A 15,132-nucleotide genomic window follows, 5' to 3' on the forward strand; every position below is an offset into this window, starting at 1 on the left:
CCATGGAGTTGTAAAAGTGTTCACAGGGCAACAAAACCTGATCGATAGACACACACCGCCACTCTGTAAAGACTCTAGTTAAAGCAGGATAGTGAAATAGATAGCAGCCCTTCTTCTTCTCCCTGTGGACAAACACACACACACACACACACCTTACAATGTATCATCTCACTTCCTCTGACTGCGTTTGTCCCTTTGTGACTCATTCTGTCTCTGTCAGAGGCTCTCATCCTTCTCCCTCCCTGTCATCCTTCCTCTGTGTGTGAGTGTATGTGTGTTCCTCTTCATCCCTCTGACACACTTGGACCGGCCCGTGACAAAAACAAGAGTAATCACACTCCTCGGTGCTAAACAGACACACACACACACACACACACACACACACACACACACACACACACACACACACACACACACACACACACACACACACACACACACACACTAATACATAAACATGCATGTGCAGATTGAAGCTTTGAGAAACACTTGTGGGCACACGGGCGTACTCTGCTGGGAGCTGGCCTGGTTTCTGTTTCACCAGCGTCCACACACATATTTTCTCTCTTGCTGCTGCGCAATCTCTGTGTTGTTGTACCACACAAACACGGAGCAAACAGTATGACAACACACAGCTTGAGACGACATAAAAACACATTGATGCAAACACACACTCCCACACACACGCACACACACACACTGCCCGCAACTTCATTAAAGGGGAGCGAGAGAGTGACAAGGCTTGAAAGAAGCCTCGTCACTGACAACACACACACGCTAACCCCAACCAACCACACACACACACACACACACACACACACACACACACACACACACACACACACACACACACACACACACACACACACACACACACACACACAAATGACAGGCCTTCAGAAGCTAGTAGCCTTAGCCCCAGTCTAAACCCTGAGAGAGGGGGGACTGAGCTACAGGGGACTGGGGAGATGAAAGAAAGAAAGAAGAGGGAAGAGCTAGCGAAGGTGCATCCAATGAAAAGGAAAACCAGTGAAAGAGAAAGGGAGGAAATAGTCTAGAAAGCTGAAGAAAATTTGACACACCAAAGCATTTTCCCTACAGTGGTATTGCTCAAGATTTGATTTACTTTATGAGAAGCAGAGGCAGTAGGAAAACTTAGAGTTAAAATTAAATTAATACAGGTATACAGTAATACAGTTGGGCTTATATCAATGTGATAAAACTACAAACAGTAATGCTGGATTTCATACATCCAATAATTTACTCGTGCACAGCGAATATTTATTTCCGCCACTCACAATGAAAACTACTAAAAGGAGGTAAAAACATGCATACCATGAATAGTTTAAAAATTGGAGTTTAGTTCAACAGACCTTTTTAAACTGATAGGAAGTGGTGCCACTATACCAATTGTTGGATCATGTTGCTGTTGTTTTTCTAAGTCAGAGGTGACTTTTGCAGAAAGAAATGGATGAAAAGAAAAAGTGGAAGACAGAAGGAAAAGAACAGTCAAATGGGAAATGGCAAGAGAGGAAGAGATTATGGAGAAGTGCTGACTGCTACTGGCACCGAACAGGTCTCCCCTTCAAACGGCTGATTGTTCACATCTCAAAATGCTATTGTTTTTCTGCTCTGTTAAGGGTATAGCACATTAGACATATCCACACACACACAGACACGCTTAGAAGGGTCTTGCCCAATGTGAGGGCATCAACTCAGAATAATTTCACAGATAATTTGGTTGTCACAGCCAGGCAATAGTAATAACAACTTAAGAGAGAGAACGAGCACAATAAGAAAGAGGGAGAAGAGCGGAGCGAATCACCCAAGGCCAATCGCTGTGTCTAAGCCAGATTGGTATTTGTGGAAAAGAAGCCTCTTTATAAGCTCACTGAAATAAGGGGACCGTCCGACTTTGTGGGTGCCATAAACAGTGTGGTTCGCTGCTGTAATTGCAATAATACACTTAGACATAATTTGCAAACGTACAGCCTATCTAACAGGCAGGCGGCTTTCATCACCTTCAAAACAACCAGGCAAAATCTGAGGTGTGTGTGTGTGTGTGTGTGTGTGTGTGTGTGTGTGTGTGTGTGTGTGTGTGTGTGTGTGTGTGTGTGTGTGTGTGTGTGTGTGTGTGTGTGTGTGTGTCCTGTCGAAAATGTGTGTGTCTTATCCATTATTCAGATGCTTTGAGCCGCCCACATCTGTTCATTTCTCTGGACGACACACACTCTCCTCTGATAGACAATAATTGCTATGCTGCCAAGAACACACACACTCACGCGGAGAGCCCTGGCTCCCATGTCGCCCTCAAACAATGAATTCACATGGGATACAGTGCTTTAGGAGCACCGTTTGTCATCCAGCAGCCACACCGTTCTCATGTAAATCATAATCACATGTATGGCTGCACCCAAAGTCACAGATGCATGCACCTCTGCGCACACACACACAAATCATTATGACGGGTACGGCTGAATACACACGGGAAACCTGTACAAGATTGGTGCTACAAGCCTAATGTCATGGCTCTCTGATGGCACATAAAGGACTCATTGCTGCTTCACTGTGACTGCAGGATAGACGCTTTAAAAAATGGTCGGTCAAAATGCAACGGAAAAATAGACTGCAAGCACGCTTGAATGATTATACATAGGCTTTGTGTGTGTGTGTGTGTGTGTGTGTGTGTGTGTGTGTGTGTGTGTGTGTGTGTGTGTGTGTGTGTGTGTGTGTATGTGTGCCCTGTTTATATGTACGATAGAGACGGAAAAGATGAAGGTTTGTATTTGCATTATTCCCGTCTTTGTGTGCTCACATGTATACGTGTTGTGTGTGTGTGTCTCTCTGTGTGTGTGTGGAAGAGAGAGAGGGAGGTGGAGAGAGGAGGAGGCAGTCTTCTCTGTAGTGTCAGCCTTTGATCTGTGTGTGTGTGTGTGTGTGTGTGTGTGTGTGTGTGAGTGTGAGTGTGAGAGTGAGAGCCAACCCCTGGTGTCTTGGAGGCAGATGAAACACTGTGCCTCTATCCGGGACTCACAGAACACCCACTATCCTTCTCTCCCTCTCCTTTACTCTCTCCCCCCTAACCCCCCCTCTAACCACCATTCCTTACCACAGCCATTTTAAAGGCTATTCATGTAGAGCCGTGCTTTCATCTCGCATTGCGACGTTTTAACCAGCTCCTCTTGTTTTTGTTTTCTTTCCAAGCCTTTTATCAGATTACAGAGGAAGAGGAGGACGGGTGAAGTGGCCCGCTGTTGTACACTGACTCACAGTCAGATGGACGCAGCGTGAAGGCGCAGGAAAAGACAGCGGCTTTGGTTGTAACAAGATATCGTTAAAGGATCTTTGCTGTCTGACGGCTCTGTGTGGTTCAGATCAGTCGCTTCTGTATTTCGATGTCCCATAAGTGCAGTAAACATTTTTTTAAGAATGGTAACTCTAGAGCAAAACATAGCAAAAGATGATCTTGCTTCACGACTTTGCACAATAACGATGAAAACGTTCCCTTATGTTACAATCTGGACGCTACTCCCGTAATGTGTGCAAGAAACATGACATAAAAGTATTGCTATGTATTGCATTAATTAGCTTAATTGATGACCTCATGAGCACATTTGGTTATGTTTAATATATCATGGCGATTACAGCAGGGCATTAGGCAGCTTATTTGCCTCGTGTTTGTGCTCGGCTTAATTAATGCACTCAGGCATGCAGCTTATTTCTGTGCGTTTGTGGAGTTTAAAGAGCAGCACTAAACCAGTAAATGCATGATGTGCTTACTGATATGTTGATGGTGATACTTTTGTTTTTATGGATCACCTGAGATGATGAATATTCATTAATTTAGGTTGTACTGGCAGGTTGGAGAGAGAAATCATATGGTAATATTTTGAACTTCAGTAGTTACAGGCAACATTGGCAGGCATTCATGGTCAAATAGAATTGTAAATTCAGTATAAATGTAGGTGTAAAAGGGAGATCATGCAAAAGAAGAAGAGACATTCGCTATTGTGTACTTTATTGTTCTGTATCATGGTTTCACCACAAGGTGACACTGTGTTCACATCTATTAGAGTAGGTTGTATCTTGTTAAGAGGTGATGTCATTTTGGTTTAGTGAGGTCTAGCCAGGCCATGCCTGTCACCGCAGCTTATTTCCATGTATATACTAAATAATCCTATTCCTAATATTGTAATTTCTGTAAATCCTGCTCTTGATTAACTTTGCCATTAAGGAGGTAATGATTTATTTATACATTTTCCTATGTTAGCAAGGAAAATGTATTAATACATCATTAACAATTGCTTATTTATATTCTACCTTACACATTTCATTTGCTGTTTCACATGTATTCCCACACAGACAAAGACTTGCAGCTCATGTCCTTAAACCCACCACTACACCTGGATCCTGAATACATGTCCTGAAAAGAGTACCTGACTCCCATGTCCTGAACCAAAACCTGACAGACTGTGGCAACTTTCAAACTAGCTACATAAACCTATTTTATAATGTGATTAGCACAAAGGAATAGATATATGGTGAAAAGATCTTGATAACACTAATTGTCAGAGCAGCAGACTGTGGCCATGTCCACATTAACCCGTTTTCACTCGTTTTCACATGAAAACGGGGTTTTAATCATCTCCGTCCACACATGCGTTTCATGTGCTCCAGACTTGCTCCCCTGAAAACGATTATCAGGTGACTATTCACGTACACTGGGCATGCGCATGCCGGTGTAAACAGGAAGTGCATTGGTTGCTTGGTTACAGATGATACGATTACACTACTCTTGATACTCGTCGTGCTTGATACTTAAGAACTTCCTCTAAAATCTTCCTCCATAAACTCAAACAGACACATTTCGTGGAAGTTTTTAGAAGTTTTATTTTTCAAGCTTAGTTACAACACTGCAGGTCTACCTCTGTCTCTCCCACACAGACAGCACATGTACTTTAAATGAGCAGTTATTAAACAAAGTTTACTAGATTATGGGTCCATACATTTGGTCAACACAAGTCCGTCAGAAGTCCGTTTATGTTTGTGTTTGGAAGGACCCAAGCATCTAGCTGTATGTGTTTAACCTCTACTGTACAGGGTTAATGGATGACCTTTCCAGTGCACCTGCCTTTTAATAAAGCTCTAATTGGGAGTCCCATTAGGATCTGAGAGGCTTCCAGTTAATGGCCACTTAAATAGAAAAAGATTTAGGTCTTTGGTGGATCAATCGAAAATACTCAGCAGTAATAATGAGAGGCAAATGTCCGCTAACAACAAAAAATATGAGCTATTATTACAATGCTCAGATGAATGAGCAATTGTTTTAGAGAAACTTTGAGGAACGTTATCCTTCAACAAGGGAAATTCACTTTGCAAACAGGATTTTGTGTCACTGGTAAACCCAAAAAACAACCATGATTACAGTGGAGAAATGAAAAAAAAAAACTCAAAAAGATCCAAGTGTTGAACAAGTAATGAATGTGCTTCCAGTGCTGCATGTACAGATGTTCAGAGTAGGTGTAGTCCAAGTCATCATTACATAAGCAAATTAAGCAACTGCATTATACAGCTGTTGGACCAAAGCCAACAATGTGTTAGTACATTTCTTAGTATGTTTTGATTTCCCCTCCCGGTCTGTGGCTCTCAGCAAGTCCATGTGTTCCCACTGAAATATAGATCTTTTTATTTTAAATAAAAAAAAATTCAAAGGCTCAGTAATTTCTTAAAACATTTACTATTTAAAACTTTTTTAAAATAGTTTCTGAACAACAATGGATCTCAATGGCACAGAGAAAAAAATTGCACATAAAAATAACCCGAATTGAGGTAGAAAGGTTTGTGTATTGATATAAGCGAAAGGGAAACGAGATGACGTACATTAATATATATATAAATAAGTATACACTCTGATGGAAACTAGACTTCAGACCTTTACACATGGGTATGTCTTTTTTCTTTAGTTCTACTGTGACAAGTCGAAATGTAAAAAAAATGTTGATTCTTCTCAAAATGTCTTGCCATAACAATCTTGATAAAGGACAGTTGTTTGTGGAAATAAAAAAAGAAATTGTACAATCCTAAATTCCAAGCACAATATTTAATCACTTGTAATCCAGTTATGGATGTGATTCAGATTAGGGTCACCTATATTTCTGGGAGTGCAGGCTGCTGTGCTGTTAGGGGCTTTGTGTAAAAGTCCCTGTTCAAAGCCATTAGCCAGAGTAAACGCCATTAAGAGAGGAGCTGAAAATGCAATTTTGTCTAACTTCATTTGCTTTCTCTGTGTTCCGTCTGTCACTCCTTGTTGATGAATGATGGTGTTGCACACACACACACACTCAAACATACTTGTTTTCATGTAATTCCCTCTCATTTAGAAGCTGATTTACAGGCCAAAGTAGGGAACATTTTCCAGACAGGTATTAAATACTTAATGTACTGATGCTAACGTCATCTTGTCTCTCTCTTCTCTCTCTCTTCTCCTCCCATCCCTGATTCACTTCTCCTTCTATATCCTCCTTTCTTTTTTCTTTTCCCATCTGTGCTTATCCCCCTTCTCTCTTAAATACCCTACCTTTACCTCCTTCCTACATCCCCCTTTGTCCATTCAATACCCAGGCTTTCTCAGTACAGGGGATCAGTCCGCTAAGGGGAACTATGGCCTGCTGGACCAGATTCAGGCCCTGCGTTGGCTCAACGAGAACATCGGCCACTTCGGCGGTGACCCAGAGAGGATAACCATCTTTGGCTCCGGAGCTGGGGCGTCCTGCGTCAACCTCCTCATCCTCTCGCACCACTCAGAGGGTAATTAAAGACTGTTGCATTGTGTTGTTTGTTTGTTTTTCTCGGTATAGAATCCATTTTTCTTTGTCTGGAACCACACCATTCACTTGCTTTTTATACAGAAAAACTCCCAGGCAAAATGTTTACACTGGTCATGGGATCCCTTGAATATCTTGATTTTGTTGTTGTTGTGTTTCTTGTGATTGCTAATCGCCTGGATCCATCCCTGTGAGTGGCTCATTGACCACACGCTTCTTGACGAATAGGTTGCGGCTGCTTACATGAATTATCACCTGGTCCGTTAATGTTTCAGTCCTCAGCATAGATCAGTCCTCGTAATCCCTGAATAGCCACAGTGCATATTTATAAAACCATCTCTGTGTATTTGTTCTATATTGTACTTGATGGAAACAAATGGCGTTGCACACCTGCATTTCCAAATCAACCTTTGAAACTCAACAAAAACTAAAATGATGTTCCTGTATTTGTTGCTGGAATTACTTGTGTTATGCTCAGCATCGTATATTTATTATACTATATTTTTACCTTTATTTGTCCTTTCGGCTATTTGATGACCCATGTTAATGCAATCATAGCAGCGAGGCTCTTCTTTACCCCTGTGGTCAGATGTATACTCAGCTAGCAGCATTCAGCCCACAAATCGTTAAGTCCTGTGATGTTCACTTGACACCTCTATCCTCAAAGGAAAACACTGCTCGTCCTCTGAACTGAAGAGTTTAAGCAGCCATGTGGCTAATGAGCGATTCAGGGTTTGATCCAGGTTATGTTGTTCACATCTATGGAAGATAAATAACACTGGAGCTCCAACATGTCCCCATATTACCTGACTTGGCGAGCGCTGCTTGGTCTGTTAACGGTCCACTGCTCTGCAGCACAGAGGCTCTGCCTCCGTCCAAAACCTACATCCGTCTGACCTCATGCTCCCCATTACCAACAACACACCCCGAGGGCTAAGTGTTAACATTGAACCACCGAGAGTGAGCGGCCTCCGGACCAATCGACTTTGATCTGAATTGAGATCAGTGTGGCTGACGACCCGCAGCCAAATGGTCACGCACTCGCCGCCTTTGATCATGCTGTTCTTTAAGCTGTCCTCCTCCAATCTTAACTTCTCTGTTCTGTACGCTGCTCAAGGACTCTCCCTCAATATCTCTCCCCTCTCTTCATTTACCGTCTCACACACACAAACCGCACAGGACAGAAACAGGGAAGAAATGGTGGGTGAGGAGAAAGCAAGAGATTAGAGAGAGCGTCTTCACACAACCACGCATTTGTTTCAATAACCACTGTGTATGTGTGTATGTGTGTGTGTGTGTGTGTCTAACAAGTCTCTTACTTTGACTCATTCTGTGCATAGACAACAAATGTGTGTATCATCATTGATTGAGTGAACATCTGTGCACTGCTGCATGTCACTGTGTCCATTTAACACAAACCCCTATAATTACCACCGATGTCTGCTAACCCTTCATATTAACTCAGGCACACTCAACCTTTTTTCCCTTGTTGGTGACCCACTTAGCAGTAAAAACCTCTGAAAAACCCAAATTGTTATATATTAATATCATGATAACAGAGGTCACAAAGTGTTTGAGATAAACACAAAGCATGCTTCCTCTTTAAAAAGTTTTTTTTTCTGAAGAAAGCTATGTGTATTGTGCATAGAAATCAAATATTCCAAGCAAAATTCAGTGTTTATGGTTGGAATTAACTAGTAGGTTACTGCTAAATTAATGCTCTGAATTTCAAATATAGCACCTTTTAAGTATGGAGCCAGAGTGAGGTTGGGTAGCTTAACTTAACATAACTGCAGGAAGTCAACAGCTAGCCTGGCTTTCTTGAATAATAAACGTCAAACATTTCTAGCTAAGCTAATTCCCTCCCAGCTGCAGGGTACTTAACGTTCAGACATGAGTGTGGTGTAAATCTTCTTATCCAACTCTCTGAGAGTAAATGAAGAAGTGTATTCTCTAAAACATTGAAGCAGTAGTTTTAGACTTTTGTACACCATCTATCTCCACTCTCTGTCCAAAAGCTACCAGTGCCTGTTTGTTTATTTTTAAATAGCAACCAGAACTATTGATAGTCATTGTTCATTTTTCAGGGAAGCCCCCACTTTAGCAACAGAGGGTCTCTAACAGGTGGGAAAGCCTGTATTAACCCTTTGTCTCCTGTTGCTCACTACCAACCCCCTCACACTGCCAACAGACCATTCTCATGCCTCCGCTTTGTCATCACCCCATCGTCATCATCGTCCTCGTCCTCGTCTTCGTCAGCATCTAACGGTGTTACATCAGCCCTAAAGATGCAGCCTGTCTGTCATGCTCCCCCCCTCTCCCCCGCCAGAGATGCCAGGTAAGGAGTTTGTCATCCCCACCCTTAAGGGACACCAATCATGTCAACAACACAGTGTCACAAATCAAGCCCGACAGCAGAGCCGTACGGGATGGATGGCGGGATGGAAGTGGTAGAATGGATGGGGGGGGGTTGTTAGTGATACTGATATGATGGAGTGCAGGGAAATATAGTGGGGACAACAGTATCCATGATATCCCGTGTTTAAGGGAGCAGGAGGAGATGTATTAAATTAAAAATGGGAAAGTACTGAGCCTTTAAGGGAGTGACAAAGAAACCTATTTTGAAGACTAATGAAACAATACCTACCTCCCACCTCTCAGTCTGTCTCTCCCCCCTCTGACTCTCTCATTGCAGATATGTAGGTATAGCTGTTTCCAAGCTACTTTTAACTATAATTGATTTCCCAGGGAGAGGGGGGCGCTGCGGCTCTGCTTAATAATTAACTGACCAATCTTCAGCCCAGGAGAGGGAAGAGAAAGAAAAAAAGGAAACGAGTGAGGCAAGCGGCTTCTTAACGAGCCACTTGAGTGGTTCAAACAGCACAGGAGAGGCGGAATAAGGAGAGAGAAAGACAAAGAGGAAGAGAGGGAGTGAGAAACACAGCTAGAGAGAGAGTCTGACAGAAGAAACAGCCAGCACAAGAAAGAGGAAAATGGCTCTCTTGGCTCTCAGTTGAGCTTATCCCCAGTCCTGCTTCTCCTTCTTTTTTGTTTGAGCTAACAGCACCATAACATGCTTTAATTCTAGGAGTGGAAAAAGAGAAAGTGAATTCCACATCATGTAGTCTTTCTGAATCTCGCTCTATCTAAAAGAAAAAAAAACTGAACTTTAGTCAGACAACTTCACAGAGCTCCCTCTTGCCTGCAAAAATTGGGGAATTGTAGACACTAGAGAGATCACCCGACATTTTTGCATGTTGTTTGGTCACATTTACCCTCGCATTCAGTAATACCCCATATTTTCCATCTGTCCTCTCAGGTCTGTTCCACAGGGCCATAGCCCAGAGTGGTACTGCCATCTCCAGCTGGTCTGTCAACTACCAGCCCCTCAAGTACACCAAGATCCTGGCCCGGAAGGTGGGCTGCACCTACACAGAGACGGCCGACCTGGTTGACTGTCTGAGGCGCAAGAACTTCAGGGAACTGGTGGACCAGGACATCCAGCCAGCCCGCTACCACATCGCCTTTGGACCCGTGGTGGACGGAGACGTGGTGCCTGACGATCCTGAGATCCTCATGCAGCAGGTGAGGGTGGGATACCAGTATCAGAGGTGGCCCTGCAGATATGGCCTAGACTTTTTTTGCTTTGTTTTGCAAGTACAGTGAGCTGAGCTGTGATGACAAACCAGACAGTGAGAACATGAAAAACTTGTTGCAGTTGGTGTGAGTGTGACCTTTCCACAGGGTGGGGGTCTGGCGGTGACATTTAAAAGCTGGTGGGAACTCACATCCTAAAACGCTGTAACACATTCCCTTGGTGGTGTAGTCTGGACCCATGGCTCACAAGTTTTTTTGCTTCTGATGTCATACATACAAACCTTTTGCACAGTTTGCACGTCTGGGTTGCGAGCAGTTTAATAAGAGACTAATATTCTCTCGTCAGCCTATGAGGCCCGAAGAGGTAAAATCACACTGTGTTGTATAAGAGCAAAGAAAAGATGATGAATATTCCAAAGAATAAACATCATTATACATATATATGTATAATAAATCCTATTTTTCCATCCCTGTGCACAACACATTGCAGTCACAATATCATAATGTACATGCACATGACAATCTCTGTCCTAATATTGCTTTCACTTTTCAATCACTTATCTTTCAGTATGTTTAAATGCCTCACATAAAATAAATAAAACAAGACCTAAGAGGTTAAGTAGGTTAAAAAAAACATCATCACAAAATAATTGCAATTTATCCAATGATTTTCTGAATATTACAGATGCTGAAGAATACAAGTGTTACTTTTTCCTATCATCTATTAGATCCCCAAAATAATTTATATTTTGTAAGAAATGATCAGAGCATCAAAAGGTTCAACAGAAGGGGAAAAGTATCTACATCCCAAAGCCTTTAATGTGAAATACTGTGGCTTTGAAGACTTTAAACTCCACTAGATTGCCGCTTATAGGTTGTTCAGCACTGTTTTCATAGAGCTTATCTTATTTGTTTTCTTATGATGGATCACATCTTATGTATTTGATGTTAACAAATGGCAGTACTAGTATGAAACTAGATTTCTTGTCTCTGCTCCTGCTGAGCTTGTACTGGTGGTCCCACAACACACGCTATACATCAGTACAAAGATGCAGATTTACATTTCATGGCTTAAATACCACATACAAAATATAAATTAAGATGATTTGACTTTGAGACTGAAAACCAACAAATTCTGCACTCAACATGTTTTTCCCCTAATGCGCCACCAGGGGGAGTTCCTCAACTATGACATCCTGATAGGAGTGAACCAAGGAGAGGGACTGAAGTTTGTGGACGATAGTGAGGACAACGACGGCATCTCAGCGGCAGCATTTGACTACACCATCTCCAACTTTGTTGACAACCTCTACGGCTACCCTGAGGGTGAGGATTGTCAACTTGTATACTCCTTTCAGGCTTTAATGTCCTTCATATTATGTCATCTACCGCCTCTCAGATGACAGAACTTTGCAGTGTCATTGTTTTTCTATGCTTATTAGAAGTCCCAGTGGGGGAAATCTTCCTGGGGTCTACACACATTAAACTGAAATTAAAGGATGCATACAAAATTAAAAATAAACAGCATAAATCATTATTACCATACAATAATGGCCGAAACATGTTATAAGATAAATATGTTCACTGATACTTGATCTAGATGTGCACACTACAGAATTGTTTTTTTTTGTTATTTGTCATTATCGTGTTTTCTGGAGAAAAAAAACACATCAACAGCAACGTGTCTACTTCAGTTCAATGAAAAAGCAAGTGTTTGCAACATAACGTGGGCACAGAATGAGCAAACTTAAATGTGAGCCCAGCCCAAATGAATCAACCAAGACAGGCATACTAAAGAAAACGCCTATCATTGAGATTATCTTTCACCACAGTGGGCCTGTGCTTTGGCCTTTGAGGCTCCGTGGGCACTAATGCTGTCTCTCATCAACCCCCAGGCAGCCAGCTCCCAATCACAGCGCTGCTGTTCCTAACAGATCAGCCTGCAAACCTCTCACAGCAGGCCACAGTCAAAATACAGACACATTTGGATAACGCAGTCACGCTTCCTCTCAAGTGCCTGTCACTCATTCTTCACTCTGAGGGGCATATTTCTCTCTTTTGCCCTTTGTGTTGCTCAGTCTGTTCTTTCAGTTTCTCTCTCTCAGCTATATCCGTTTATCTCTCACACGTATATACAAACGCAGACGCCTCTTTATTTTCTTCCTATTCCCGTCATTCCTGTTCATTTTAGAAATGTGTGCTTCCATCTTCCACCCCCCTCTGTTTCACATCTCTTGACCACTCTTATCTCTCAAATATGTTCAAACTCAATCTTTACTCTCCGCTTAAAGTATCACAATTTTTCTCTTTTTTTCCCTTTGCCCTTTTTATCCCTGTCCCTTTTCCCCTCCCGGGTCTTATCCTCCAGGCAAAGACATCCTGAGGGAGACCATTAAATTCATGTACACAGACTGGGCAGACAGGGACAATGGCGACATGCGAAGGAAGACCCTCCTAGCTCTGTTTACAGACCACCAGTGGGTGGCGCCGGCAGTGGCCACCGCCAAACTCCACGCAGAGTTTCAGTCGCCGGTTTACTTTTACACGTTCTACCACCACTGCCAGACGGAGACGCGACCCGAATGGGCCGATGCCGCCCATGGAGATGAGATACCGTACGTGTTTGGCGTTCCCATGATCGGTGCTACAGATCTGTTCCCATGCAACTTCTCGAAGAATGATGTGATGTTGAGCGCTGTCGTCATGACTTACTGGACCAACTTCGCCAAGACTGGGTAAGCCTTTTTGATGATATCACTTCATAATGATGAATGTTCTTTTGGTTTTTTTTGCTCTGTGGTGCAACTACAGGATAAACTAGCTAGTATAATGCCTCTTTAGTAGTAGAGTTGAAATCTCTTTGTCTTTGGTGAAGGGCTGATCTCACTAACCGGATTTTGGTAGAATTGTTAAAAGTTTAGTGTCCTGTCTCATGTGCTGCAAGTTCCTAAATAAAACTTAAAACACAAGGGTGTATTCAATGTTTAGATGTCGATGCATTGAAGAAATCTTTGAGCCAGATGATAAAAACCTTTACTGAGATGTCCCCTCTGTCCTCCACTAGGGACCCCAACCTGCCAGTCCCTCAAGACACCAAGTTCATTCACACCAAACCAAACCGCTTTGAGGAGGTCATCTGGACCAAGTTCAACTCGAAGGACAAGCAGTACCTCCACATTGGATTAAAACCTCGTGTTAGAGACAACTACAGGGCCAACAAGGTGGCCTTCTGGTTGGAATTAGTCCCTCACCTCCATAGTCTACATGAGGAGCTCTTCCCCACCACGACCCGCTCACCAGCAGGCCCTGGCCTCGGCATCCACAGACCGGGCAATCGCCCAACTCGTCACCCTTACCCTACCTTCCCCTCTGATCCGGAGCTCGAGGGTTCGGAGCGTCCGCACCAGAACCTCTTTCCTGGAGACACCCGGGACTACTCCACAGAGCTGAGTGTGACAGTTGCTGTGGGGGCGTCGCTCCTCTTCCTCAACATCCTGGCATTTGCCGCCCTTTACTACAAGCGTGACAAGCGGCACGAGATGCGACGCCACCGGCTGTCTCCTCAACGGGGCGGACCTGCCAACGACCTGGCTCACAGCCAAGAGGAGGAGATCATGTCCCTGCAGATGAAGCACTCGGAGCACGACTCTCACCACGACATGGAGCCACTCCGGCCCCACGACATCCTACGGCCCGCCTGCCCGCCTGACTACACACTGGCGCTGCGCCGTGCCCCTGACGATGTGCCGCTGATGACACCCAACACCATCACCATGATCCCCAGTACCATCACCAGCATGCAGCCTCTTCACGCCTTCAACACTTTCCCGTCCACCGGCCACAACAACACCCTGCCCCATCCCCACTCCACCACCAGGGTATAGTAGGGACTAGCACGACACAGCGCCACCTAAGGACCAGGAAGACTGGCTCTGCCACTAATATAGAAGGGAGGCCACTGGAGGTGGGCCTTTGTTCTGTTCTCCTATTCTCTTTCTCCAAAAACAACTCCACCTCCTCCATCGTATGCTGTCAAACTCAGCAGCTCAACTGGTGGCGTGTGGAGAAGCAACTGAACTGCACGGCAGCAGATGATCAGTTTGGGGGTTATTCAAATTGTTTGAAGAAACTGTTTTCAAAGGTATGCCGTTTCCAGACTAAAGCCCCCTGACACTAGTCAAAAGGACAAATACATTTTGGCCCTTGCAGTTTTCATCTTCTTCTTCTTTTTTGGCGTGTTACGTGCTTTTATCACTCCCTTTTCTACATCTGTGTCTTTTCCCTGCTTTGTTCCCCTCGTTCATGGGATTCTCTCCCTTTCCCCAGCACTCCTTTGCTCCAAGGACTCACAAACTACTGAGCCTATAGAAGGGAGCATAGATTACCAACAGTCATCATATAGCTAGGAAATCATTGATATCTGATACTTTCATTCTACCAGCATTCTTGGTGCCAAGTATGTTCTACTGTGTTTGCTTTCTCATCGAGGGAGAAAAAAAGCAAAAGAAAATTTTAGAGTATTCCTATTTACTGTCAATTAACAGATGCTGTGTGTTCTCATGACAAAGTGCCAAACTGGCCCTCGATTGTGATTTTTTTCTTTCTTTCATCTTCAGTTTAATTTTCGCTTCAAGCATTTGTTTAGTTGTTGTTTTTTGTGGAAAGAACTTTTGCTGAAAATATAGACATAGAGAAATGATATTATATATAG

General features: G+C 43.3%; 1 protein-coding gene across 5 annotated transcripts in view; it reads left to right on the plus strand.

The window, feature by feature from the left end:
* nlgn2a (neuroligin 2a) overlaps positions 1-14,822 on the plus strand; it is a 109,485-nt gene extending 94,663 nt beyond the window's left edge. For all 5 annotated transcript variants that reach the window (XM_054601834.1, XM_054601835.1, XM_054601836.1 and 2 more), the window contains 5 exons: positions 6,622-6,807; positions 10,144-10,409; positions 11,594-11,747; positions 12,790-13,156; positions 13,486-14,822. In XM_054601834.1, coding sequence (XP_054457809.1) covers positions 6,622-6,807; positions 10,144-10,409; positions 11,594-11,747; positions 12,790-13,156; positions 13,486-14,305 — 1,793 coding nt within the window. In that variant the 3' untranslated portion in view covers positions 14,306-14,822. The remainder of the gene's footprint in view (positions 1-6,621; positions 6,808-10,143; positions 10,410-11,593; positions 11,748-12,789; positions 13,157-13,485) is intronic.
* Positions 14,823-15,132: the final 310 nt, after the last annotated feature.

This window comes from Anoplopoma fimbria, chromosome 7, assembly GCF_027596085.1.
Source record: "Anoplopoma fimbria isolate UVic2021 breed Golden Eagle Sablefish chromosome 7, Afim_UVic_2022, whole genome shotgun sequence".
Lineage (NCBI taxonomy): Eukaryota > Metazoa > Chordata > Actinopteri > Perciformes > Anoplopomatidae > Anoplopoma > Anoplopoma fimbria.